Raw genomic sequence first — 25,944 nt, 5'->3', positions numbered from 1 at the left:
CGAAGGCTGGTGACTACGCGCCGACACCACATATGCTGTGCTCAGACTGAGCTTTCAGTTGCGGCCATACCCTGAAGAAAACACAGTTCCCCGTCCGATCAACACCAGTTAAACTTCAGTGGGCTCACTTAGTACTGCGGTGGGAGACCACGCTGGAATCGTGAGTGTTGCAATTTTTTTGTGCCCGGTCCCTCAATGGGTGCACTCCTGTGTAGAATGTGCTGGAGGAGAGGTTCGCTGTCTGCCGGCGCCGTTGGCTCTGTTGGCGCTCTCTAAGGGCGATGTCCCGCAAGATGGCTGAGCCGCACGTCGTGCGGCTGACCCAAGGCTTGCTCGAAGGCACCCCCTACGGAGTCGTCGCCGGAGCTCGTCGGGTGAGCCTCTGGCGGCGACTCCGTCGAGGGTAGCTGCCCTACGGGCAGATTCATCGCAGAGCCGAGCCGCACGGTGTGCGGCTGATATTAAGTCGCCTTGCCCGAAGGGCACCACCCGCGACGGAGTCGCCGCCGGAGGCTCGTCGTGTGGGCCTGCGGCGGTGATTCCGTCGGGGTAGCTGCCCTGGGGCCGACTCGGTAGGCGAGCCGCCGGTCGGGCCTCCGGCGGCCACTCCGTCGAGGGTAGCTGCCCTACGGGCAGGTTCATCGTGAGCCGCACGGCGTGCGGCTGAAACGAAACCGCCTTGCCCGAAGGGCACCACCCTCGACGGAGTCGCCGCCGGAGGCTCGTCGGGCCCGGGGCCGACTCGGTAGTCGAGCCGCCGGGTGAGCCTCCGGCGGCCACTCCGTGGAGGGTAGCTGCCCTACGGGCAGGTTCATCGTGAGCCGAGCCGCACGGCGTGCGGCTGAAATTAATCCGCCTTGCCCGAAGGGCACCACCCTCGACGGAGTCGCCGCCGGAGGCTCGTCGGGTCTGGGGCCGACTCGGTAGCCGAGCCGCCGGGTGAGCCTCCGGCGGCCACTCCGTGGAGGGTAGCTGCCCTACGGGCAGGTCCATCGTGAGTGGAGCCGCACGGTGTGCGGCTGACACTACCCGCCTTGCCCGAAGGGCACCACCCTCGACGGAGTCGCCGCCGGAGGCTCCCGCACCCGCCGAGCCTCTGGCGGCGACTCCGCCGAGGGGAGCCGGCCTCGTCAGGTGAGAGCGGCGCCGCACGGCGCGCGGCGCACACGTGACCACACGTGACGGAAGGTATTTTGCAAAAATTTCCGCGCCTTTTTTCTGCACGAGCGTCTACGACGGCAATTCGCGGACGGCAATTCGCGGACTCTGAGCAAGATGTCGGTAGCAGGATGCTGGGCGCGGCGGGCGCTGGGGATGCCGGCGGCCCGGGCGATGACCAGCGGCGCGCGGGGCTTCGCAGTGGCCCGGACAGTGCGGGAGGCGGCCAAGACGTCGCCCATCTCCAAGTCGATTCCGGTGCTTGTGGACTCGGTCCGGACAGTGCTGCCGCGCGCAGAGCGGCCGCTGCCGGTGCTGCGGGACTCGCCGGAGAACGCGCGGCTGCGGCGGCAGTTCCCGGCGCGGACCGGGCTGCTGGCGTACAAGCGCGGAATGATGCCGTTCTTCACCGAGGACGGGCGGCGGGTGGCGTGCACGGTGCTGCACATCGACCGGGTGGAGGTGACGCACACCAAGACAGCCGAGAAGGAGGGCTACTACGCGGTGCAGGTGGGCATCGGCAGCCGGCCGGCGCGCAACGTGACCAAGGCGATGACCGGGCACTTTGCGCGGGCGGAGGTGGCGCCCAAGCGGCAGGTGGGCGAGTTCCGGGTGCGGGACGAGAGCGGGCTGCTGCCGCTGGGCCAGGAGCTGCGGGCGGACCACTTTGCGGAGGGCCAGTTCGTGGACGTGCGCGGGATCTCGAAGGGCAAAGGCTTCGCGGGCGTGATGAAGCGGCACGGGTTCCACGGCCTCAAGGCGTCGCACGGCGTGTCGGTGTCGCACCGGTCGGCCGGCTCGACGGGCCAGTCGCAGGACCCCGGCCGCGTGCTGCCCGGCAAGAAGATGGCCGGGCACATGGGCTGCGAGCGCGTGACGGTGCAGAACTCGGAGGTGCTCAAGGTGGACCTCGAGAGCGGGATCATCCTCGTGCGGGGCCCGGTGCCGGGCCCGAACTACAGCGTGGTGATGGTCCAGGACGCCATCAAGCGCGCGCGCAGCGCGTAGCATGTACATAGCAATGGACGCGGCCGCGGTCGTTGTAAGCTTTTATTATTAGGGGCGGCTACCACCACCAGCCCTCGGCCCAGTCGGCGTCGGCGCGGACGGCGAGGGCGGGCGCGGGCACGTCGGCGTCGAGTCACAGGTCCTCGTCCATCTCGGAGGGCTTGAGCAGGCCGCCGACCTTGAGCGCGCGCTCGCGCTCGACGCGCTGCTTCTCCATGGCCTCGTTCTCGCGCTCCTCGGCGTAGAGGTACTCGGTCTGCTCGCCGCCGTACTCGCGGATCTGGACGAGGAAGTCGCGCAGGTTGAGCTTGAACTTGTTGTGCGAGTCCGTGAGCTCGAACAGGCCGGCGACGAACTTCTCGACCTGGCCCTTCTGGAGGTGCGGGAACGCGTTGAGCAGCATCGTGACCGAGTACTCGCGCAGGTACTGCGCGTTGGGCGTGCCGGCCGGGGCCTCGCCCTCGGCGTAGATCGGGACCTTGATCTTGTCGGTCACCACGAGCTCGAACATGCGCGACAGCAGGAAGGCCTGCGACTTGAAGCCCGCGCGGTGGTCCGCGTCCGTGAGGACGTAGAACAGGTCCTTGAGGATGTGGATGAAGAACCGCTGGAAGAACTGGTTCGACACCGACTCGTCGCTGTCGGCCACGTTGTTGATGAGCTCGATCGCCAGGAACAGGCCGGCGGCCTCGACGTCGCGGTTGTCGTGCTTGCTCGCCCACAGGCACGCGTCGACGACATATCCAAAAGCCGGCCCGGAGAGCTTGAGCAGCGCTGCCGTCAGCCCGCCCGCGCGCGCACTTACCTGGGAAACAGTGCAGGTTGATCACTCTCAGCAGCTTGAAGAACTCGACGCGGTGCTCCGGGTACTCGGTGAAATCCTTGTTAATCATATCCAATGTACATTCAAAAACGTTCTCCAATATCGTCACCACCCGGTCCGTGATCAGGCCCTCGAGCCGGGTCACGATGGTCGTCATGCAGTTGAGCACCTCGGCGTCGCGCGCGTCCGGGACGTTGCGGTTGTAGTCGCCCAGGACCGCCTCGAGCAGCGGCGGGATCATGACGTTGTTGACCGTCTCGAGGTCCTCGGCCTTGCTCATGTACGTCTCGACGAGCTTGAGGATCTCCTTCTTGACCGTGCGCAGCCCGCGCACGCGCGGCGTCTTGGGCGCGATCGGGCCTGGCGTCAGCGCCGCGCCGCGCCGCACTTACCTTGCTGCACCACCGCCTCCGAGATCATCTCGGACACGGCCTTGTAGAGCCCGAGCATGTCCATGTAGATCCGCGCGAGCTGCGGGTAGAACGCGGCGCCCATGGACGTGCACGCCGACACGTTGGTCTTCATGATGTTGCCAAAGTACTTGATCGTCGTCGTGTCCGTCAGCACCTCCGGGTTGGCGCGCGCCTGCTGGATGATGCTGTCCCACGCGTTGTTCGGCGTCGACATGAGCTCCGAGATCAGCCGCTCCTGGATCGGCTTGGCCGCCTGCGCGCCGATCATGTACCCGCACGCCTCGTAGAACGTGTGCACCTGCTGCGGCTGCAGCTTGGACGTGATCTTGTCCAGCGTCCGCACGATCTCGTCGATGAACGGCTCGATCTCGTTCGGCTGCTGGGCCACAAAGTGCCGCTTGCACTTCTGCGCGATCTTGATGAACGTGTCGCAGGCCATGTCCTGCACGCCCTCGTGCGTCTCGTGCATGAACTCAAACAGCTTGTTGACGACCGTCTTGAGGAACTTCCAGTGCGCCTTGAGGAAGCGCGGGTACTGGCCGACGATGTACATGATGTTGGACGCCACAACCGCCTTGTTGTCCTTGCCCTTCTTCATCTCCGTCAGCCCGAGCAGCTCCTTGATGACCGTGACCAGGAACCGCTTCTCCATCTCCTCGTTCATCGCGCCCGAGATCGAGCCGATGGCCCAGCACAGCGTGTTGATGTTGTTCCACGACCACTCGCTGCCGTCGATCTGGCGCGCCAGCTTGGTCGTCATGATGTTCTCCGTGTCGATCACGTCGAGGTGGGTCAGGTACACGAGCACCTCGCGCATGCTCTTGTACAGCGTGATCGTGTCGCTCTCGCGCACAAACTCGCGCACGATCTCGCCCTCGTCGTTCTCGACAATCAGCACCTCCTCCGGCCGCACCATCTTCTCGATCATCACCAGCCGCAGGCTCGACATGACGCTGGCGTACATGTGCTTGCGCAGCGGGTAGTTGGCCAGCATGTCCGGCGACGCCGCGCCGCCGTTGGCCAGCGTGCTGCCGAAGTTGAGCTGCATCAGCGGGTTGATGTCCGTGATCGGGATCTGCTGGACCTCCTCGTACAGCTCGAGGATGAGCCGGCCCCAGTAGTCCAGGCAGCCCTTGAAGATCTCGCGCTCGTCGATCTGCGAGATCTTGATCAGGAACAGGTGCGCCGTCACCAGGATCTCCTTGTTGTCCTGCGCCTCGATCAGCTTGAGGTGGTGCGACAGGAACGTCGTCAGGAAGATGGCCAGGTCCTGGATGAACTCCTGCTCGCGCGTGCCGACGGTCTCGTACGACTGGCGGAAGTCCGTCGACAGCGGGATGATCGAGCTGACGGTGCCCATGGTGTGCATGAACAGGTTCAGGAACTGCGGGTCGTACTGCGGCGCCACCAGCGACGAGATCTCGGTCAGGCACTTGAGCGTCACGTTGCGGAACTCGGGCGGCGCCAGGAACTGCGGTCAGCACGGCCTCCGCGGCCACTTACCCGCGTCAGCAGCAGGTCCACGATCCCCGTCTCGAAGATGTATCCGTACGGGATCCAGTTGAGGTACCGCAGCAAGCTCTTGAGCGTGGCGATGATCAGCGACGGCCGGTTCGCCTTCTCGAGCACCTCGTAGCACAGCGTGTGGATCTCCGAGAACTCGGCGCACATGCGCTGCTTCAGGTTGCTCGCCTTGGCCTGCGTCATCTGCTCGGCCGAGAAGTCAAAGACCTCCTCCGACAGCAGCTTGAGGATCGTCATGTTGTTCTCGCACACGTTGAGCCCGCCCCGGCTCGACTCCACGATCTCCGGGATGAACGTCGGCCACTTCTGCGGCCACTCCTGCTTGAGGATCTCGACCAGCGTCAGGTTGCACTTGTTCAGCAGCGCCTTCTCGGTCTTGAACTTGGTCTCGTCGGCCGACATGTTGACGCACATCGACACGACAAAGTTGCGGATGCCCTGCTGCTGCTCCACCGGCAGCACGTTCCATCGCGTCTTGATCAGCTTGTCGAGAATCGACAACGAGATGACTGCCGTCAGCGCGCCCGCCGCGGCACTTACACTTGGTCTGCTGGTTGTTGCTCTTCTGCAGGATCTGGTCGACGCGCGTCCAGGCGTCCGGGTGCTCCTGGAACTGCCGTCAGCGCAACCCCGCGCACACACTTACGCTCGTGAGCACCTTCTGCGCGAGTTGTTGCTGTCGTCAGCGGCGCCGCCGCGCGCACGTACCTCGGGCCCGGAGCCCTTGTAGAACGCATCGACGACCTGGTCGAGCAGATCGACGTTGGTCTCCTGGTCAAAGTTGAGGACGGCCTCCATGGCGTCCGCGGCGCTGATTCGCGCGCGATTCGGGCGCGGGCGCCTGCGCTCGGCGGTCGGGCTGTAGGCGGCTCGTCACACGCTCGGCTGGCCGGCGACGAGCTGGACGGGCGACGCAGGCGGCGCTGGTCGGGGCGGCGCGCAAGGGTCGATCGGGGCTGCGGCTACGGCTGCCGCACCTCTGGCTATATGTCTGCGTTGGCGCTGCGGAATCGAGCGTCAATCGGCGGCTGGCGGGCCTGGGAGGGATGATCGCTGGCGACAGAAGCCGATGGATGGTACGCGAAAATGGATGGAAAACAAAACATGGCCAACGTCCTTCTAAAGGCACTTCAGCAGTGGGCGGGCGGAGTGCTGCGACGAGGCGGGTAACATGACTAAGGACACGTGATGCGCCACGTGATCCTGTGTTGGGGCGTCCGCACGCGCGACGCGCCGCCCGTGGCGGTGGTGGCGCGCCAATGTCCGTGCGCTCGACTCCCGGATCCCCTGCTGTGGTAGCCCACGTCATTGGCTGCGGCCGGCGCACCGGCTGCCTACGTCTAGCCCGCGCTCTGCGCGCCGCCCGGCCAATCGCGGCCGCGCCGTGGCTCCGCGTATCAAACACGGGACCCGACCCTGCGGCGCGCGGTCAGCTGGACCGGGCTGAAACCACAGTCACACGCGATCGCCGGCGGACAATGGCGCGCCGGCGCGGCGCGCGACCGTGGCGGCCGGCCCGGGCCACGCTGCGGGCGGGGCAGCGGGAGACCGCGGCGTGCGCTGGCGCAGCTCGGCCCTGAGACGGCCGACCGTGCCGTAGGGGGAGGCCGCGCGGATTTAGTGGCCGCGCTGGCCGGCCAGCCGCCCGTCACCGGGCCGACTGCAGAGGCCGCTGGCCTCCTGGCGGCCTGCCCGGCCGCCCCGTCCGCTGGCCTGGCCTAGGACGCTGGCGCCGCCGCGCCGCCGCGCCGCCGCGCCGCCGAGCGACTCTGCCCATCGGTCTTTAGGGTCCGATGCGCTCTGGACCTCTGCGCTAGTGCCGCTAGCCGGGCGGCGGCCCCCGGCAGCGCTAGGGCGCAGACGCCGGCCAGTGAGTGCCGGACGCTGATCGCCAGACACCGACGCCGGCGCCGGACGACCGGGGGCCGCATCGGCCGGCGTCACGCGTCTGTGGGAACGGTGCGGCCGGCGTACCGGCCAGCGTACCGGCCGGCGTGGCGGCCGCATCCACTACCAAACTACCAATACCGCCGAGCCACTGGACCGTTTGACCCCTGTATGTCCACTAACGGGCCAGCCGATGGTCTGACAGACCACCGGCCACTTAGCTCCGGCCTGCACGCTATGCCCTGCTGGCCCAGTCTAATACGATGCCGCCCACCAGCCGCCGCAGCCGCCCGGCCGTGTGCTGACTGCGGCTGTCGCCTGCAAGTCGGCTTCGGCTGGCGCGGTCGACCGATGGCCAGCGGCCGGCTGGCGCGGCCCGCCCTGCGCTGGCGTGCGCCGGCTGCGGCCTCGCCCGCTCGCGCCAGCCTCCATCGGCACCGGCCTTCTGGACCGCGGCCGCAGCGGGGCCGCAGGGATCTGCGCGGCGGCTTGCGGCTGCGGAACGTCATCGCAGCGGTCACGTGGAGCCGCCGCACCGTGTCCACCGCGACCCGCGGCTCTGGATCGTGCGTTAGCATGTATTAGTCTAGGCAGTATTAATCTAGGAGCGGACGGCTCAATGTGAGCCAGTAAGGAATGTGATCAGCGGTCAAAATGGTTCAGCCCCGGATGTTCCAGCTTGGCTTGAGGTTCTCGTCGGCGCCGTCCTTGCCCACCGGCACGAGGTTGCGCGGGATCTGGCTCACGCGGTTGGCCGCGTGGATCGGCGGCGACATCATGCCGCGGGGCGTCGGCGACCGCAGGCTGCCGGCGTCCGAGCCGGCGTCGGAAGTGGCGTACTTCTTGGGCGGCAAGAAGTCGAGCGAGGTGAACGTGGACGAGTTGCGCAGCATGTAGGGCGTCGGCAGGTCGCGCAGCTCCGAGAACGAGTGCTCGGTCGTCGGCGACGAGACCTGGGCGGCCATGAGCGAGGTGGGCGTGGTGCTGGCGCCGGCGTAGCGCTTGGGCGGCGCAAACGAGCTGGCGAGGATGTCGCCGTCGCCGATACCGTGCGGCTGGGGCATCTGCGCGAGCGGCTCGAGCGGCTTGGGCGGCTCGACCGGGCGCTGCATGCGCGCCTGGGCGGCAGCGGTGTCGATGACGAGCTGGCGGCGCTCGGGCCGGGCGATCTGGCCGGCGGCCGGCGGCAGCGGCGGCTCGGGCTCGCGGCGCGTGCGGCGCGCGGCCGGCACGCCCGGCGGCGGCGGCCGGCCGTCGTCAAAGTACTCGAGGTAGAGCGACTTGAGGCGGGCGGCGCGCTCGCTGGCCGCGCTGTCGGCGCTCTCGACCGAGTGCGTCGACGGCTGGCGGCCGAGGTCGGTCTCGTAGAGCTCGGACTGCGCGTCGTCGTACTCGTACTCGGTGTCGGTCATGTCGTCGCGCACGCGCGGCGACGGCAGCGGCGCGGCCACCGTCTGGTTGTTGTAGTACTTGGACGCGCGGTCGGGCACGGGCGGCGGGACCGCGGCCAGCACGGGCCGGTCGGCCGGGAGGTCGTCTGAAAAGTCGAGCGTGGACGTGGACGTGTCGAGCTCGCCGTGGCTGCCGTACGAGCTGGTCTTGGAGCCCGTGGGCGGCGGCGGTGCCGAGTCGGCCGCGGGCGTGACCGCGCGGCTGGCGAACGGACTGGCGGGCGCAAACGCGGCGGGCGCGGGCGCGGGCGCGACCGCCGGCGCCAGCCCGAGAGACTCCACCGACGCGGCGGCGTGCGCGGTCACGGCCGTCGCCGGCCGCGTCGACGACGGCGACACCGGCGACGCCAGGTCGTACGGCGACTCGATCGGCGAGTACGTCCGCGTGGCCAGCCGCGCCGGCGACGGGATGCGGGGCACGGGCAGCTGGCCGTAGCCCGGGAACGGGGCCGACGGCGGACCGAGCTCCGTCTGCACGATGCCGTACGGGCCCTCGTGCGACGAGTAGATCATGCTGCGGGCCTGGCTGTCGCCGCGCGACGCCGTCGGCTGGTCGTCGCGGCTCATTGGCAGCAGGTACGTCGAGTTGCTGTAGTCCGGCCGCTTCTCGTAGGGGCTGCCGCCGATGCCGCCGACGGGCTGCATGTCAAAGTCGTGCGAGAGGTCCAATTGCATCGCGTCTGCGTCCTCCTTCTTGAGCCGGCGCACGTGTCGCCGGTGCAGAATGAGCATGATCACGAGCGCCACGGAGAGCGGGATCCTGCTGTCAGCGGCGCGCGGCGCGCACACTTACGCTACGCCGAGCGCGATCGGCAGGGTCTCGGTCGACGACGACACGGGCTTCTCGCAGCGGCCGTTGCCGTCGCCATTCACGCACGCGGTCGAGGTCGCCGACGACGCGCTGGCCGCGCGCGCAACAAGCACGCGCGTCACCGTCGTCGCCGTCGGGCCGAGGGCCGGTATCATCGTAGAGGGGCCGCGGGGGCCGGGCCGCGGTCTGCGGGCGCGTTCTGAGCCGCGGAGGTGTGTCTGGGCCGGCGCTGCCGGTCGGTCCTGCGGCAAAAGCGCTCGCCTGCTGCTGCTGGAGCCAGCCGGGGGTGCTGGCGCGAAAGAGAGTGGTGGTCCGCGAGAGAGAGCGTCCGCGGGAGCCTGGGTTGTCTGGAAGGTGCTGTCGGTGAGAGAAGGAGCCGTGGCAGATGAGGATCCTCACGCGCGGAGCCCGTCGACCCCGGCCACGGCCGTGCTAGCTCGTACCCGGACAGGCGCCGGGCGTACCCAAACCTAGTGCTGCCCACCGGGTACGGGCCTGCCCGCGCGCGCTCGCCTACGGTACCCCCGAGTCCCCGCACGCTTCCGTGCTAGTCGGCGTACCTTCCGTTTAGGTCACGGTATCTGCGCTTGTGGGAGCCTGACCGATACCGAGCGTACAGGTACCATTACCCAAAACGCACCAGCGCGGCCCAAAGCACGCGGTTGGCGCGATCGAAGCACCGCAAGAAATTTAGACGGGATGGAATGCGCCGAGTCGCGGGCGCGCTACGGTCGCGCCGGGCTAGCGTGCGCCGCTCGCTGCACGCCCTAGGCCGCTTTAGCGCCAACGCCCCCATGCAAGGCTGTCAGCAGTAGGCCGACGCTGGCCGCAGCCGCGCTAGCCGGCATGAGGCGCGACACGCTCCGCTGTTTATGCTGTTGCCCGATCGGGACCATGCATACGGAGTAGCCGTTTCGGGCCCGCTGTTGCGACCACGGCGCCGGCGTGGCCGGCCGCGGCCAGCGGCCGCCGGGGCGCAGCACGCAGGGCGCGCCCGGGCGCGTGGGCCGCGGCGCCGGACCGCGCTGGCGCGGTAGGCGCGGCCGGCGCAGTGGGCGCGGCCGCTCCCGTCCCGCCGGCGCGGCAGGCGCACCCAACGCGCCCGGCGTCGCACCGCGCGCTGCCAGGGCGTCCAGGGCGCCCGCCCTGGTGCTCCGCGCACTCGAGACACCGCCAGGGGTAGCGAGTGCGCGCCCGCGGGGCTCGCTCTCCCGCGGCGCCGCCCGCGGGGCCGCAGGAGGCAACGGCTCCTGGCACGCTCGCCACGGGGGCGGCGGCGACCGCGCGTGGGTCCGCCGCCAACGGCGGCGCGCAACCGCGGGCCCGCGCCGCCGCGGCACGCAGACGGAGCCAAGACTAGCTACTGCTGTCACTGCGCCGCCCGTGCCGGCGGAGCCTGCGGCCGAGCGCCCATGCCGGGCTAAAAATAACGCGGCCCCTGGCCGCGGTGTATGCAGTTCGATCGTGGCTGTGACTGCCGTGCGCTGGCGGTGCGGCTGCGCGCGTAGACGTGCGTCCGCGCGCGTAGATCCGGGACCGCGGCGTGCGGCGCGCGCGGCACGCGCGCCGCACTGCGTGCGGCGCGATCAGCGCCGGGTAACCCGGAGATCCCCGCCGTCAGCTCTTAGGTAAGCCGCGCACTCCACCGCTGCTCAGCCCACCGACCTGACGTCTTCGCCCGCTCGTCTGACCTGCTGCGCACTGCCGACCTCCGCCGGCCGTCTGCTCGTCCTGTCTGCTGTCTGCTTCCGCGTCCGCTCGACACCGCAAGCCATCGTCCATCCGCGCAGATCGCAGCCCGCGACCAGATCGCCATGTCGCTGAAGGAAGTTCCGCCCACACCCATCGACGACGAGCCCGAGGCCGCCGTCGAGCCGGCGACCGCACCGGCCGAGTCCGCGCCGGCCGCGGCCGAGCCTGCACCGGCGACCTCGCCAGAGCCGACGTCGACGGAGCCTGCCGCGTCCGAGCCCGCCGCAACTGAGGCCACGGAGGCCGCAGCGGCCTCGCCGGCGTCGCCGGCCGGCTCAGGCGCAGCCTCGCCCTCGCCGCAAGCCAAGGTCGAGAAGACACCGTCGATGACGGACGTGCTCAACTCGGCGCCCGGCACGCCGCTGTCGCCACCGGCCGGCCGCGACGGCCAGCCGGTCGACCTGGCGGCTGCAGCCGAGACTGCGGCCACGCAGACTGGCCACGAGGCCACGCCGCCGCCCAAGCCGGCCCGGCCGATGTCTCCGACGTCGCAGGCCCAGCACACTCTACAGGAGGCGTTCCCCAGCATTGACGCCGCCGTCGTCCGAGCCGTGCTGGTCGCGTCCGGCGGCCAGATCGATCCCGCATTCACGGCCCTGCTCAGCATGTCGGACCCCGACTTTGTGCCCGAGAAGCCACCGCGGCCGGCAGCTGCCGCCGCCCCCGCGCCGGCCGCCAAGCCGTCGCAGCTCGAGGCGGACGAGGCGTACGCCCGCAAGCTGCAGCGCGAGCTCAACGGGCGCTCGTCGTCGTCGTTCCCGCCGCCGCCGCGGCGGCGCACGCAGCCCACGTCCGGCGGCACGTCCGGCGGCGCGTCTGGCGGCGCGTTCTTCAACGACGAGCGCTACCGGCAGAACCCCAACCGGCCGTCCGGCACAAACGAAGACGAGTACTCGTTCTTCGACGACGACTTGCCCGTCATCCGCGAGAACATCACCCGCGGCTTCAACGAGACCCGGTCCAAGGTCAACAACTGGGTGGCCAACATCCGCAAGAAGATCGAGAGCCTGGACAACGACGACGACGACATCGCCGAGCCCGCATCGTACCGGCAGCGTGCGCCGCGTGCCGCGCGCTACGACAGCGACCCGCAGGTCCTGGACGGCAACTTTGCCCACCTGAACCTGGTCGACAAGTCGCGCGAAGCCGCGCCGGCCCGGCCGCCCCGGCCGACCGGCGGCGCCCCGTCGTCGCCGTCTGCTGCGTACCGGCCGCTGGCCTCGCGCGACAACTACGGCGGCCATCAGTACCAGTCGGACGACGAGGAGCTCTACACGGAGCCGCGGCCGCAGGCCGCCACGTCGCCGTCGGCGCGGGCCGGCGGCAGCCTGGCCTCGCCGCAGCGCGCGGTCTCGGGCTCGTCCACGCGGTCCAAGTGGGAGCCGCTCAAGGCGGTCGAGCCCACGGCGGACTCGGACCCGTTCTTCATCGGCGACTCGGATGACGAGGGCGCCGTGCCGATCGAGAACCTGACGACGGAGAAGGCCGTGCGGTTCTCGGAGCGCAAGTAAACGTAGCAATACACTTTTATTCACTGCCCCGATCGCAGCCCGGCGACGTCCGTGGCCAGCCGCGCGATCGTGCGGTCCAGCCGCTGCCGCACGGGCTCGTCGCCGGCCGGGAAGTGCATCTCGGCGTTGGTTGGCTTGAGAAAGAGCACGCCGCGGGCGACGGTGACGCCGCTGACGACGATCTGGGTCAGCACGCCCGCGCGCGACCCACCTTTGTTCGCAGGCACATGTCCACCGAGACGCCGCCGACGGGCAGCTGCTCGATTGCCCAAAAGTGCCGGCCGAGGACGTCTCGGAGGAGCAGTTTGCACATGACCTTGGCCACCCAGTCGTCGCCGGCGGGCTTGGCCCGGGGCCTCGACCGCGCCGACGGCAGCGGATCGACGGGCCCGTCCAGCGCTGCCCGCTGCTCCTGCAGTTTGATCAGCTGCTCGAGTTTGCTCGTGCCGATCTCGATCACGTCCACGATCTGGAACACGGTCGGGCCGGCCACCTGCACAACGCGCTGGTCGTGCACGTCTGCCGGCAGCAGATTGGACCGGGCGGCCACAGCCTGTGCGTCCGGGCCGGTTCCGGCACACGCGGTAATGTCGGGCGCGTTCACAAACGCCTGTTCGGCTGCCCGCAGCCGGCCGTCGACGGCAGGGCCACCGCCGGCAGCGGCCACGAACGACGCCGGGAGCCACAGGCCAAACTTGGCCATGAACGGCAGCTGCACGGCCTCGGCAGCCGCGATCTGGTCGGACGGAGCCATTGCTGTCGCGGCCGATGGGAGAGACGCGTGTGCGGTCGCGCGCAGGTGCGCGAACGCGCCACCGCCGACGCCACAGTACTAGTGGCTGCACCCGCGCAGAGCCAGGCCGCTGCCGGGGCCCGGACCACTGGTAGGCGCTAGACGGCCGCAGCCATCCGATCTAGGACACAGGTGGTCCTCCGGAACTGCGGCGCTCTCAGTGGCTGACGCGACTGGCTGGCGCCTGCGCCGGGGCCTACGGGATGTGGCGCCAACGTATCCGACGGGCCGTTCTGCTGCCGGTGCCGGTGGAAGAACTGGGCACGCCGGTCAGACAGCGGCCGGCGCGCGCCCGCGGTAGACCGCCAGCGAACGGCCACCGACGGGCAGAGCCGACGAGAGGTGCGGCGCAGCGGCGCTGCGCCGCGCGGCCCAAGCCACCGAGCTGCGCCGCACGAGCGAGCCGCACAGCCGAGCCGCACGCGTCGCAGCCCTAACTGGCGAACCTTAGGGCGCGGGGCCGCGTCGCAGCCGCCGTGCTGCCGCCGGCTGCCGCTAGCAAACACATACAGCCAAAGTCTATTGAGACTTGTACAGGGATAAGGTTTAGGGGCTACAGGAGGGGGTAGTCGCATCACCCATCGGTACGCTGGCTCAGGCGCAGCACGCGGCAGGTCGCGCGCGGCCTAGGACGATCGACGGGCGGGAACATAGCGAGCCCTAGTCGGGGCCGCGCCGCTGGCCGCGGGCCGGATGGACACCGGTCCGGGCCCAGCAGGCCCAGGGAGCACGCGGATTGGCAGTCGGCGCGGTTCCGTGCGTGCCGCAGTGGGTCGGGTACCAGCTCTCACGCACCAGGGCTGTCCGGTGGGCGTCCGGCTGAGACTCTTCTAGCAGGCTAGATCGGGCTGCCCAAAGCGGAAGATATTATGCGACCTGCAGCCCAGAGCGTGCACAACCCGCGGCGGCGGCCGGTGTGGCGCCGCATGGTTGTCAATTGTCCCCAGCTCGACAGGCAGCCGGGCCGGGGACCAGTGTGGGCAGCAGCGGACGTGCGGGCGGCGGCGCAGTGTGCGGCAGGTGCCGGCGCGGAGTCGGCCCGCAACGGGCCAATGGGCCGTACCGAAAGTCCCGACGCCTGCGTCCGCGTGCTTGCCACTGCTCGCACGCGCCCGCAGGTCGTGTGCGTGTCTACGCGCAGGGCCGACTGCTCTGGCACGGCCGTGGACCGGCCGTCCGGCAAGCCAGCCGGCAAGCCAGCAAAGTACCGAGCCCGCGCTTGCCGGTTGTGCTATAGGCGCAGCCACTGTCGGTTTCTCGGCCGCTGCTAGCATGTTTGTAGGCACCAGGGCAAGGAGGTACCAGTCCTGATTGCGGTTAAGCCGCCAGAAGATGCCAATAGTATTTTTGCCTTCTGCGGGAAATATCGGTGCTTGCGGGACGAATAGCTGATTGTGAAAGTCCAATTGACCAATGAGATTCCCCCCTGGGAGAAATTTTCATCCACCCACGGTTCCGTTCTCAGAGTTACTGCGAAGAAACCTCCGCTACGCCTATCGTGATGGGCCGTTCAATACAATTATGCTCAGAACTACAACACCTAATTTGCAGCAGGCTGTAGTTCGTATCGCTCACGTCTGTATATATATTTATTTTCACTTGTCTGCTTGCTTTTTTTTTTTTTTCTTCAACCCCGTTCACCTTTGTTTTATATACAAAAGTTGCAAAAATGAGCGAGTCCGCTACCACTGTAAGTACTCTTGAGCTTGGATGGACCGGGTAGCAGCCTAATTGCATGGCCTGCGCAATTCTCCCGCCTGCCCCTGACTGCGCCGATAGGTGCAGTCAGGTGCCGGTGCCTTCTTGGGCTGCGGTATCTCACGCGCTCACAACTCTGGCTTTGCTTGCAACCCAATTGCGCTCAATGCGTTATCGGGCTGCAGCGCGAGCTGGATGCTGTGCAATTGCGTGCAGTCGCAGGGGAGGGGTTGTGTTGTTCAGCCTAGCTGGATATACTTTTCGGAACTGAAAATTTTTTTCTTTTTCGGGATGGCTGCAGCCCGTGCCTCTTTTGGACTCAAAACAGTGCTAACTATGATATAGCAGTTCCTCATCGACTTCATGAGTATGTGCTTCCGTTGATGGCTGCCGATGGCCCGTGTCAATCGGCAGCTGTCTGTGCTGTAGACTGTTGCTAACCGAGAATAGTGGGTGGCGTTTCCGCCGCTGTCTCCAAGACCGCGGCCGCCCCCATCGAGAGAATTAAGCTTCTCATCCAGAACCAGGACGAGATGATCAAGCAGGGTCGTCTTGACCGCAAGTACACCGGTATCGTGGACTGCTTCAAGCGCACCATGGCCGACGAGGGCATGATCTCGCTCTGGCGTGGAAACACCGCCAACGTCATCCGTTACTTCCCCACGCAGGCTCTGAACTTTGCCTTCCGTGACAAGTTCAAGGCCATGTTCGGCTTCAAGAAGGACGAGGGCTACTGGAAGTGGTTCGCCGGTAACCTGGCCTCGGGTGCCGGTGCCGGTGCCACCTCGCTCCTGTTCGTCTACTCGCTCGACTACGCCCGTACTCGTCTCGCCAACGACGCCAAGTCGGCCGGCAAGGAGGGCAAGCGTGAGTTCAACGGTCTGGTTGACGTCTACAAGAAGACCCTCGCCTCGGACGGTCTTGCCGGTCTCTACCGTGGCTTCGGTCCCTCGGTTGCTGGTATCGTTGTCTACCGTGGTCTGTACTTCGGTCTCTACGACTCGCTCAAGCCCGTTATCCTGGTCGGTCCCCTCGAGGGCTCGTTCGCCGCCTCGTTCCTTCTCGGATGGGGTGTCACCACCGGTGCCGGTATTGCCTCGTACCCGCTTGACACCGTCCGTCGTCGTATGATGATGACCTCGGGCCAGGCCGTCAAGTACAAGTCGTCGTTCGACGCTTTCCAGAAGATTGTCGCCGCTGAGGGTATTCCTTCGCTCTTCAAGGGTGCCGGTGCCAACATTCTCCGTGGTGTTGCCGGTGCTGGTGTCATCTCGCTGTACGACCAGCTGCAGCTGATCATGTTCGGCAAGAAGTTCCAGGGTGGCTCTGGTTAAACAGAGCGCGAATCTTGACTCGTGCTGAACATGGCTCGCCATGAATATATATATATATATTGCAATGTGTTTTATAATTTATCGAATGTAATGTCGGTTTTGGTAGAATAAAATATACTGTTATATATATAAACTAAAGGCTCATGCGCTTGTGACAGGGCTCAGCCGGTCGCGCCGAGCACGGGTCACACGGTCGGTCGGTCGAACCGTGGATCGATCACATCGTGATCCAAGGTAGAGGGTTCCATGGCCGCCCGTGGCTGGTCGCGTGGCTGGCCGTGGCTCAACGCCCCCCGCGCATCCGGAGTTCGATCGATCGATCGCACGTGCAGTCCCCGCGCGCAGCGCGTCTCGCTCGTCAACCGAGCTGCGGCCGTTCGCCACTGTATACGACGTAACCGACGGTCCGTTAAAGCCGCGGGCGAAGCCGGGGGTCGCCAGCCGCCGAACAGTGTGGGCCGGCGTCGCTTAGGTAATATCCGGCTCGTCAAATTGCCGGTTCCGAAACGCCGCGACCGCCCGACCAGCTGCTAGTCGCCACTCCGCCGGGCCCTTGTCGGCCACGAGAGAACGGTGACACACCCGCGAGCGTCCGTGCCTAGCTTGCAAGGTCATCGCTTGTTGGCTCCGAGTCGGCGCCAGTTATAGTTCCGTCGGACCTCGGCATTTCAAACCCCCGACCCGTGTCTCGTCACCGCCCGGCCGCATTCCTGGCCCTGTCCCGGCCGGCTCTGCGGCACCCTGGCCGCTCTCGGCGAGCATTTTCGCCGACAGTGTAATGTCCGCAGCCAGCACGCTTGGCATGCCCAAGACGGGTGTCGATAGGGCAACCGGCCGGCGATCGCACGAATTCGGTGACACCGCGGCCAGCCCCTACCCTACGAACCGTCCGCGCCGGCGTCTGTGCTGCGGTCTAACGTCCGCGTCTTAAGTCCACTCGGCACCGGCGGGTCGCGCGGCTGTGCGGCGGGGCACGCAGGCTGCCGACTCTGGTCAGCGGGGCTGGCGTAGTTTTTTGCTCACACCACCCTGGCCAGTGGGTCGATACAAGCACGAGCCGGACAGAGGCGACTGGCTAGGCCCGCAGCAACACGTAGCGACACGCGGCGCATGCCGTCAACCTGGGGAATACACTCTAACCGCGCTAGGTGTGTAGGGAGCCAGTCGGGCGGCTGTGGGAGCCTAATATTCCGTGTAGACATTTCGTGAACCTACACTAGGGCCCAGCAAACAGCTGAGAAAAAAATCCCGAATCGCCTCCCCCGTTTGCCCGTCACCACCGCTGCACTGAGGGTTCTATCTAGAGCACACAGTCGCACGACAGTCCGGCAGGAGGCTCACGAACGCTTGAGGTGGGTGCTGCGCGGGCCGGCGCGGCGGGTCGGCCGGCTGGCAGACGACCGGCCGGCCGGCCGGCATGGCTGCGCCTGATCCAGGATCGACGGATGCTGACCGCAGACACAACCGCACCGCCGCTGCCGAATCGGACGGAAGCGCGATCGACGGCCGCCAGCAATTGCAGCGCTCGCGGGCAGAGACGAAGGTGAGCGCGGGTCGGGTCGCGGCGGACCAGAAGCGACGGGTCGCGGCGGGCCGCGTCCGGCGGGTCGCGGGTCGCCGCGACCCATGGGCGCGGGTGCGCCGCACGGCGTGCGGCTCCAGTGCTGACCGCAGTCCGGATTCACTGCCGCCCCGGCATCAGTCGACGCCGATGAGCAACGCCGACGACGCGAACGCGCCCGACGACCGGGAGCCCGGCGCTCCGGCCGAGTCCAAGCGCCGGCGGATAGCGCGCGCGTGCGACAGCTGCCGCAAGAAGAAGGTGAGTCGGCTGGCGGCGGCGCTGACGGCAGATCAAATGTGACGGCAAGCTCCCGTCGTGCACCAACTGCATGAACTACAAGACCGTGTGCGTGATCACGTACACGGAGAAGAAGCGCAATCCGCCCAAAGGGTACGTGGCGCCGGGGCCCGCTGACGCCAGGACAAAATACATCGAGAACCTCGAGTCGCGGCTGATCAAAATGGAAGGCCTAGTCAAGGCGTTCCTGCCCGAGTACGGCCGGCCGGGCGCGCCGCAGAGCGAGGTCGACTCAGCGCTGGTGCGGCGGCTGCGGAGCGTGGCCGCCGGCGAGCCGGTGGGCGACGAGGGCGAGTGGGCGTCGCGGGACGACGACGACGACGACGGCGACGACGACGACGGCGACGACGACGACGACGACGCGTCCGAGATGTCGTCGCACAACTCGCCGGACGACAACCTCGACTTCCTCGGCGACGGCGCCGCCAAGCGGCCGCGGTCGGCCGAGCTGGGCGACTCGACCCCTGAGTCGACGCCGGCGTCGAGCGGCGCCGGCGCGGCCAAGCGCGCGCGCGCGACCAGCGGCCACGAGGGCTCGGACAGCCTCGACGAGAAGATGGAGGTCTACTTCTCGACCGTGTCCGGCAACGGCCGCTACATCGGGCTGTCGTCGTCGTTCTCGATGATGTCGCCCAAGGGCCTCAAGTGGATCGAGGAAAAGGTCGCCGGGTTCGACGACCTCGGGCGGCTGCGCGAAATTCTCGCCAAGGCGTCCACGCTCTCGGCCGACTGGTGCGACGACCGGCACTTTGGCGCGGGCGAGATCCCCGCCGACGGCGTGACGCGCAGCCGCGAGCTGTTTCCGCTGCCGCCCGAGGACAAGGCCAAGGAGATCGTGGGCGAGTTCCTGGCGACGTTCAACCCGCTGATGCCGGTGTTCACGGACGAGGACGTCTGGCGGCTGGTGCGCAACATGTACGCGCGCGGGACCAAGTTCCAGATCGCCGAGTACGTGGCGTTCAACGCGATCCTGGCGGTGTCGACGCGCATCAGCCCCACCGGCAACGACAAGACGCTGTACCTGGACACGGACAACAACTGGAAGTACTTCCTGAACGCGATGGCGTTCTACAACGAGCTCACGTGCGGGCTGAACAGCATCCTGGGCGTGCAGACGCTGCTGACGCTGGCCGTGTACATCCAGAGCAGCGAGTGCATGGACATGACGTTCGTGATCGTGTCGACGGCGGTGCGCATGGCGCAGGGCATCGGGCTGCACTCGCGCGGGACGTCGGTCGGGCTGCCGCCGGCCACGCGCGCGCAGCGCAAGCGCGTGTTCTGGATCTGCTACATCTTCGATAAGTCGCTGTCGCTGCGGTTCGGCCGGCCGCCGACGATCTACGACCAGGACGTGTCGACCGACCTCCCCACGGAGGTCGAAGGGCTGTGCCAGATGGACTCGGACGACCCTAGCGGCCGCGGCAAGGGCGACACGTTCTTCTACGCCGGGGTGAAGCTCGCGCGGATCCAGTCCAAGGCCTACACCAAGCTCTACTCGGCCGCCGCGTGCAAGGTCTCGGAGCACGAGCTGCTCAACATCATCGGCGAGCTCGACCGGGAGCTGCTCGCCTGGCGCGACTCGCTTCCGCTGCGCCACCGCCCGGACCACGAGATCATCGAGGACGACCCGCTGCTGATGATGAACGTGATCTACATGCACCTCGACTACTACAACTGCCTGATCACCATCCACCGGATGTCGATGCACCACCCGACGTGGAACCGCCGGTCGGTGAAACACGCGGACGCAGGCAAGAACCTGCGCATGCTGTACCCGCGCGTGTACGCGTCGGCCGCGCTGTGCGTGCAGGCCGCGCGCGCGACGCTGCACCTGCACGGCTACGTGCAGCAGTTCGACATGGCGTTTGCGTGGATGGTCATGTACTACACCATCACGTCGCTGATGATCCTGTTCGCCAACTGCGTGCAGAACCCGAAGCAGGCGTCGTCGCGGTCGGACCTGGCGCTGATGGCCGTGGGCATCACGTTCATGGAGCGCATGCTGCCGATCGCGCACTACGCCGACCGCCTGGACCTGTGCCTGCTGCTGCTGCGCGAGCTGCAGCGGCTGGCCACGTCCGTGGTCGAGCAGTCGCAGCCGTCGCCGGCGACGGGGCTGTCGGCCGCGCCGTCGGCGGGGTCCACGGGCGCGGCGCCGACGCCGACGGCGCCGCCGCCGGACGCGCCGGCGCTGGCCGTGCCGCCGCCGGTGAGCTTCGTGCACTCGGCGGCGCAGGACTACGCGGCCAAGCTGGTGGCGACCGACGCCATGCTGCCGGGGCAGGTGCCTGTGGCGCAGCCGCGCCCCTACCCGCTGCCCACCCAGTACCTCGACCCGTACTGGGCCCAGAGCCAGATCGTACCCGGCACCGACATGGGTCTGCCCTTCGCGCCGCCCGCCGCCAGCCCGTCCGCCGACCAGCTTCGGTCCTTCGCCGAAGCCGCGGCAAACTCCGCCAACGACGCCGCCGACGCCTTCCTCATGGACCAGTCCGGCAACTTCGACCAGCCGTTCATCCCCAAGGAGCTCTGGGGCTTTTCGACCATCTTCAACACGGGAATGTACAACGACCTGACGCCCTCGTCCGAGGACGTGTAGCCGTGCGTTCCCCATGTAACATTATAACGGACGGAGTCTGTGGGCTTGGGTGGCTAAATCTCTAATGATCTCTACTGTGTGTATATATAGCAAGCGTTGACCGACGACGACGCGGAGAGGGCGCCGGGCTGCCCACGTCGCCGCGATCGGCGACCGTAGCCGCCGGCCGGCGCGGCGCCCGCCACGCCGGCGCGGCCCACTGCGGCCGCACGGCCACCATTGACCTGCCTTGCCACCCGCGCGGCTGGCGGCGGCCGTCTCGGCCCGGATCGGGCACTGCTTAGGCGCTGCCATTAATAATGCGCTCGTGATCTTGGGTTAGGGCTGTACAAAGCCCGAAAATTTTAAGCCCCGTCCGTCTACACTAGCGCCTGCTCTGGTGGGCTTCTGTCGAATTCGAATCCCAGACCTCCGTCCATCTGTCTTCTTCACTCATCCGTCTGGCACAGAGTGTTGGCGGTGGCAGAGGCGCGGATTGAATAGCACAAGACTCGGTCTGTGCGACACAGCTCTGGCTGGCAGAGGTAAGTCCGGTGGCTGGTGATCTGGCGCAGAACACGGCGGACGACGGCGAGCGGACGGGACGCACAGGGCGCACGGGAAACACGCCGGCCGCGCAGGCCGGCGGCCGGCCGGCCGGGCCGGCGGCGGGGCGGGCCCGGCGGCAGGCGGACGTGCGCCGCACGTCATGCGGCGCGAGCCGCACGCCGTGCGGCTTATAGCCGCCACGTCGCCCGTCGTCGCCCGCCGTACCCGCGTCCGGCACCCCTCCCACCCCTCACAGCGCTGACGCCCAGGAATGAACATGTCGATTGCCCGATCGGCCGTCGGCGTCGCCCGGCTCGCCCGCGGAAGAGCTTCTCTTCCGCGGGCATACTCGGCGCTTGCCCGGCAGGCCGTCCGTCCGGCCGTTGCCCGGCAGCCGCTGCTCCTGCGGCGACTGCTCACCAACGGCCCCGACAAGAAGGACCCCAAGCCCGAGGACGCCGATGCCAAGCACGAGCAGGACCGCGAGCGGCTTCTGCGCGAGGAGGAGCAGATCCGGCGCGACAAGCAGAGCACAGAGAAGGCGCAGGAGCTGCGGCGGCGCGAGCTGATGGAGCTGCGCAAGCGGCTCGAGGAGAACGAGTCCGCGCAGGAGCCCAAGTCGGACAAGAGCGAGAGCGAGCGCAAGGCGCCCAAGGGCGCCGGCGGCCCCAAGGGCGGCAAGAAGGACGAGAACTTCAAGATCCTCGAGTTTGAGATCAACCCGAACATGTACAACCTCGTCCTGGCCGGCATCGCGCTGTACTTTGCCTACAACCTGTTCACGGACAGCGGCCCGTCCGGGCGCGAGCTGACGTGGCAGGAGTTCCGCAACTCGCTGTTCGACAAGGGCTACGTCGAGAAGCTGACGGTGGTGAACCGCAACATCGTGCGCGTGACGCTCAAGTCGGACGTCGACCCGACGATCTCGGGCCTGTTCTACTTCACGATCGGCTCGGTGGACTCGTTCGAGCGCAAGCTGGACGACGCCCAGAAGGAGCTCAACATCCCGTCGCACGACCGCGTGCCGGTCTCGTTTGTCGAGGAGGGCTCGCTCGTCAACGGCCTGTTCACGCTGCTGCCGACGGTGATCCTCATCGGCACGCTGTTCTACGTGACCCGCCGCGCGGGCGGCGGCGGCAGCAACGCCAGCGGGCTCTTTGGCGTGTCCAAGTCGCGCGCCAAGCTCTTCAACCAGGAGACGGACATCAAGATCAAGTTCAAGGACGTTGCCGGCATGGACGAGGCCAAGGAGGAGATCATGGAGTTTGTCAAGTTCCTGAAGGAGCCGCAGCGCTACGAGAAGCTCGGCGCCAAAATCCCGCGCGGCGCGATTCTCTCGGGCCCGCCCGGCACCGGCAAGACGCTGCTGGCCAAGGCCACCGCCGGCGAGGCCGGCGTGCCCTTCCTGTCGGTCTCGGGCTCGGAGTTTGTGGAGATGTTCGTCGGCGTCGGCGCCAGCCGAGTGCGCGACCTGTTCAAGACCGCGCGCAAGCTCGCGCCGGCCATCATCTTCGTCGACGAGATCGACGCGATCGGAAAGTCGCGCGGCAAGTCGGCGTCGCTCAGCGGCAACGACGAGCGCGAGGCCACGCTCAACCAGCTGCTGGTGGAGATGGACGGCTTCCAGACGTCGGACCACGTGGTCGTGCTCGCCGGCACGAACCGCTCGGACGTGCTCGACCGCGCGCTGCTGCGGCCCGGCCGCTTCGACCGCCACATCGCGGTCGACAACCCGGACGTCGAGGGCCGCAAGGCCATCTTCCAGGTGCACCTGCGCAAGATCCGCACGGACCTCAACATCGAGGACCTGTCCGGCCGGCTGGCGGCGCTGACGCCGGGCTTCTCCGGCGCCGACATCGCCAACGTCGTCAACGAGGCCGCGCTCATGGCCGCGCGCTTCCAGGCGACCTCGGTCGAGATCCAGCACTTTGAGGGCGCCATCGAGCGCGTGATTGCCGGCCTCGAAAAGAAGAGCCGGCTGCTGTCGGCCGAGGAGCAGCGGACGGTCGCGTACCACGAGGCCGGCCACGCCGTCTGCGGCTGGTACCTGCAGTGGGCCGACCCGCTGCTCAAGGTCTCGATCATCCCCCGCGGCCAGGGCGCGCTCGGCTACGCGCAGTACCTCCCCCCGGACCAGTACCTCATGAGCGAGCAGCAGTTCATGGACAAGATGGCCATGACCCTCGGCGGCCGCGTCTCGGAGGAGCTTCACTTTGAGTCCGTCACCAGCGGCGCTAGCGACGACTTCAAGAAGGTCACGCGCATGGCCACTGCCATGGTCACCCAGCTGGGCATGTCCAAGGCCGTCGGCCTGGTGCACTTCGACAACGACGGCCAGTCGTTCAACAAGCCGTTCTCGGAGGAGACCGCGACGCTGATCGACACCGAGGTCCGCCGCATCGTCAACGTTGCCTACGACAACTGCCGCGCGCTGCTCGACTCGAAGCGCGCCGAGATCCGGCTCGTGGCCGAGGAGCTCCTGTCGAAGGAGGTCATCAACCGCGACGACATGATCCGGCTGCTGGGCGAGCGCCCATTCAAGGAGCGCAACGACGCCTTTGAGAAGTACATTCACGGCAAGTCGCCGAACGCGCAGTGAGGTGCCCGTTAGACGCTGTGGCGTTTGTAAATAAAGCCTGCGGGCAAATGCTCAACTACGGATACTGGGCGGCTATGCGCGCGATCGCGGCCCCACTCGCGCTTGCGCTGCGGTCTGCGGCCGTGTAGGAAGGCGGAGGGGTGCGTAGGAGTGCGTAGGGAGGCGTGCGCGATAGCATGCGGGGAATTGGCGCGATTGCTCGGGTCTGGCCATCGGCGGCCGCTGGCGGCCGCTACGGCGACGCCAGGCGTGAGCTGCCGGGAGGCGCGTGAGCGGAAGTGAGCGGATGTGAGCCGGCGTGAGTGGATGTGAGCCGATGTGAGCGGACACGTCTGTGGCTAGCCGCGCCGGGGTGTCCCGGCCGGCGCGGCGCACCGCCACAGCACCGGGCGCAGCAATTGGCCAGAGCGGCCGGCGCAGGATCGAAACGGCCGGTGTCGGGGACACCGGCCCGAATCGGCCTCTGGCCAGTGGCCGCCGGCAGGCCGGCGGCTGGCTACGCCGGAGGGCACAGCTGCACGGCTGCCGAGACGGCTAGGCGGCGCATAATCTGATCGACAGCAGTCGGTCGAGCGAGCCCCGCTAAGCTTAACTACAAAAAACACGGTGACGGCCAAGCTGGCCAGGTGGCCCGACGGCGGCCACCTGGCCACGGCGAGCGGTCCGCCGTGAGCGTACGAATCGGGCGCAATACGCGGGCGCAGCAAGCCGCAGGCCGGCTAGATTGAAACAAGATCGCCGGCGGCCGCGGCGGCGAGCAGCTGCGGTACCTGCTTATGGCGACTGCGTGACATTGCGAGTGCAGCAGAGGGCGCCGAGCGTTGACGGGTCAGCGCGGCGCGGGTCGGGGCAGACGTGGCTGGGCGGGCCGACCCGGTGGCGCGGGGCGCGTGCGTGTGGCGGTCGCCAGGCGCCTGACGCACACGGGCCGGCCTCGGCGTCGGGTATCGGACGCCAGCACGCAGAACGAGGGAACGAACGGCAGCCGGCACAGGACCGGCGGCACGCTGCGGGTACGGGCGGCCCGCAGGGGGCAGCGCGCTGGAGGACTACCATTAGCTGGCGGCCGGCGCGGGCCGGCCCGGGTCGGTGCGGGGACCGCAGTACGCAGGCTACAGGCAGGACGGAGGGTACGCTGCGTGGGCGAGCGCCACAGCTAGTGTATCAGCCGACCGCGGCTGGCGGCGCCCAGCGGTACATGACACATCAGCTTATCTTGGCCGCTAGGCTGGAACGGTACCAAGCGGCGCATTGCATCATGGTCACGGGCATCAAGTGGTTTGTGCACGCACTGTGACCTGGCGTGATCTGCGCTCTGAGTCACGGCGAACACCCCGCAAGCGACGGCCGCGGCCGCGGCGCCGCGGGCGTGGCCGGGTCGCGGCCAGCCGTGGCCGGCGGGCGTGTCGGCGGAGCGGGCCCGTGGCCGCCGCCGGCGGCCGCCGCCCGCACCAGGCCTGCGCCTGTTCGGCGGCCCGCAGGCGGGAGCGTCCACAGTGCTGGCAGCCGCAGACGCACGCGGCGCAGTGGGCGTGGGCAATCAAAAAGGGCGCCGTGTCCCAAATAGGCAAGCTGCCCTGTTGGGCAACGGCCAGTGGAACTGGGTAGAAGCGGCAGGCAATTGGCGGCCGGCGCCACGCAATTGCCCGGCGGCGCCCGCCGTTGCGGCGCAGTGACCGGTGCGCAGGGCGCACCGCCGGCCTATTCTCGCTAGGGCGGCCGATGGTACCCGCGCCCACTAGCGGTCGCCGCGGACCACTGCCCGGGCAGTGCTAGGCCAGCCCGCAGCGCCATATCGTCGTCATCCCAGCGGCCGCCGCATCCACACTAGCTGGTCGTGGCCGCGAGCGCCTGGCACCTGGCGGGTCTCGCCAGCGCATATCGATACGGCCTGTGGCCGCTTTTCCATCTCAGCCGCGACGTATTCGTTGGCAGACCGGTCGCACCCTCGCCGGCCGCGATCCGCAACTCAATTCGCCGGCGCCGCGCGGCACGGGCCGGCAGGGGCCCTGGCGGGACCTGTGGCCGTGCGGCACGGCCATTGCGGTCCGTCCGCCGCCGCCGCCGTCGTTTGGGCGACTGTGCCGCCCGCACATTCTTAGCTCTTCTGTGCTGTGCCGTGTGCGGCAGTATACTTTTGCTAAATATACTGCGGGTACCTCCACGTTGTGTATCTCCGCTAGCGTGATGTTAC

General features: G+C 67.9%; 8 protein-coding genes across 8 annotated transcripts; 5 read left to right on the top strand and 3 right to left on the bottom strand.

Moving 5' to 3' along the window:
- The first annotated feature begins 1,232 nt into the window (after positions 1-1,232).
- V1510DRAFT_417474 (mitochondrial 54S ribosomal protein uL3m) lies at positions 1,233-2,211 on the top strand. The gene has a single exon (XM_066933950.1). The coding sequence runs from the start codon at positions 1,276-1,278 to the stop codon at positions 2,164-2,166; it is 891 nt and encodes a 296-aa protein (XP_066788769.1). The 5' UTR covers positions 1,233-1,275; the 3' UTR covers positions 2,167-2,211.
- Positions 2,212-2,232: 21 nt separating this feature from the next.
- On the bottom strand, positions 2,233-6,114 carry V1510DRAFT_130893 (CRM1 C terminal-domain-containing protein). Its single transcript, XM_066930316.1, has 7 exons — positions 5,635-6,114; positions 5,573-5,602; positions 5,467-5,539; positions 4,906-5,435; positions 3,382-4,873; positions 2,972-3,349; positions 2,233-2,940 (listed from the first exon to the last, which is right to left on the bottom strand). The coding sequence occupies exons 1-7, from the start codon at positions 5,722-5,724 to the stop codon at positions 2,300-2,302; spliced, it is 3,234 nt and encodes a 1,077-aa protein (XP_066788768.1). The 5' UTR covers positions 5,725-6,114; the 3' UTR covers positions 2,233-2,299.
- Positions 6,115-7,244: 1,130 nt separating this feature from the next.
- V1510DRAFT_430430 (uncharacterized protein) lies at positions 7,245-9,551 on the bottom strand. Its single transcript, XM_066935371.1, has 2 exons — positions 9,058-9,551; positions 7,245-9,024 (listed from the first exon to the last, which is right to left on the bottom strand). Exons 1-2 carry the CDS (start codon positions 9,228-9,230, stop codon positions 7,473-7,475), a joined length of 1,725 nt encoding a protein of 574 aa, XP_066788767.1. The 5' UTR covers positions 9,231-9,551; the 3' UTR covers positions 7,245-7,472.
- A 1,369-nt stretch (positions 9,552-10,920) lies between these two features.
- On the top strand, positions 10,921-12,370 carry V1510DRAFT_417462 (uncharacterized protein). The gene has a single exon (XM_066933949.1). It carries the CDS (start codon positions 11,154-11,156, stop codon positions 12,336-12,338), a length of 1,185 nt encoding a protein of 394 aa, XP_066788766.1. The 5' UTR covers positions 10,921-11,153; the 3' UTR covers positions 12,339-12,370.
- V1510DRAFT_417460 (uncharacterized protein) lies at positions 12,336-13,241 on the bottom strand. Its single transcript, XM_066933948.1, has 2 exons — positions 12,550-13,241; positions 12,336-12,520 (listed from the first exon to the last, which is right to left on the bottom strand). Exons 1-2 carry the CDS (start codon positions 13,090-13,092, stop codon positions 12,359-12,361), a joined length of 705 nt encoding a protein of 234 aa, XP_066788765.1. The 5' UTR covers positions 13,093-13,241; the 3' UTR covers positions 12,336-12,358.
- Positions 13,242-14,670: 1,429 nt separating this feature from the next.
- Positions 14,671-16,296, top strand: V1510DRAFT_417456 (mitochondrial carrier domain-containing protein; the record flags this gene model as incomplete). Its single annotated transcript, XM_066933947.1, has 3 exons — positions 14,671-14,821; positions 15,175-15,196; positions 15,280-16,296. Coding segments are annotated over exons 1-3 (813 nt in total), but the record flags the coding sequence as incomplete, so codon positions are not given.
- Positions 16,297-17,874: 1,578 nt separating this feature from the next.
- V1510DRAFT_403319 (fungal-specific transcription factor domain-containing protein) lies at positions 17,875-20,623 on the top strand (the record flags this gene model as incomplete). Its single annotated transcript, XM_066932164.1, has 3 exons — positions 17,875-17,985; positions 18,017-18,117; positions 18,148-20,623. The coding sequence occupies 3 exons, from the start codon at positions 17,875-17,877 to the stop codon at positions 20,621-20,623; spliced, it is 2,688 nt and encodes an 895-aa protein (XP_066788763.1).
- Positions 20,624-21,010: 387 nt separating this feature from the next.
- Positions 21,011-23,960, top strand: V1510DRAFT_417448 (peptidase family M41-domain-containing protein). The gene is made up of 2 exons (XM_066933946.1): positions 21,011-21,147; positions 21,421-23,960. The coding sequence occupies exon 2, from the start codon at positions 21,423-21,425 to the stop codon at positions 23,748-23,750; it is 2,328 nt and encodes a 775-aa protein (XP_066788762.1). The 5' UTR covers positions 21,011-21,147; positions 21,421-21,422; the 3' UTR covers positions 23,751-23,960.
- The last annotated feature ends 1,984 nt before the right edge of the window (positions 23,961-25,944 follow it).

This window comes from Dipodascopsis tothii (assembly GCF_038497935.1).
Source record: "Dipodascopsis tothii strain CBS 759.85 unplaced genomic scaffold V1510scaffold_16, whole genome shotgun sequence".
Lineage (NCBI taxonomy): Eukaryota > Fungi > Ascomycota > Lipomycetes > Lipomycetales > Lipomycetaceae > Neoaidaea > Neoaidaea tothii.
This window is presented reverse-complemented; position numbering and strand designations above follow the sequence as displayed.

Bases quoted from the DNA above. Each gene is read 5' to 3' on its own strand.
- V1510DRAFT_417462 (XM_066933949.1), top strand. From the start codon at position 11,154: ATGACGGACGTGCTCAACTCGGCGCCCGGCACGCCGCTGTCGCCACCG.
- V1510DRAFT_417448 (XM_066933946.1), top strand. From the start codon at position 21,423: ATGAACATGTCGATTGCCCGATCGGCCGTCGGCGTCGCCCGGCTCGCC.
- V1510DRAFT_417460 (XM_066933948.1), bottom strand. From the start codon at position 13,092: ATGGCTCCGTCCGACCAGATCGCGGCTGCCGAGGCCGTGCAGCTGCCG. The intron at 12,521-12,549 runs GTGGGTCGCGCG...GTGCTGACCCAG, and splicing joins ACATGTGCCTGCGAACAAAG to ATCGTCGTCAGCGGCGTCAC.
- V1510DRAFT_130893 (XM_066930316.1), bottom strand. From the start codon at position 5,724: ATGGAGGCCGTCCTCAACTTTGACCAGGAGACCAACGTCGATCTGCTC. The intron at 4,874-4,905 runs GTAAGTGGCCGC...TGCTGACCGCAG, and splicing joins TGGACCTGCTGCTGACGCGG to TTCCTGGCGCCGCCCGAGTT. The intron at 3,350-3,381 runs GTAAGTGCGGCG...CGCTGACGCCAG, and splicing joins GGAGGCGGTGGTGCAGCAAG to GCCCGATCGCGCCCAAGACG.
- V1510DRAFT_417474 (XM_066933950.1), top strand. From the start codon at position 1,276: ATGTCGGTAGCAGGATGCTGGGCGCGGCGGGCGCTGGGGATGCCGGCG.
- V1510DRAFT_430430 (XM_066935371.1), bottom strand. From the start codon at position 9,230: ATGATACCGGCCCTCGGCCCGACGGCGACGACGGTGACGCGCGTGCTT. The intron at 9,025-9,057 runs GTAAGTGTGCGC...CGCTGACAGCAG, and splicing joins CCGATCGCGCTCGGCGTAGC to GATCCCGCTCTCCGTGGCGC.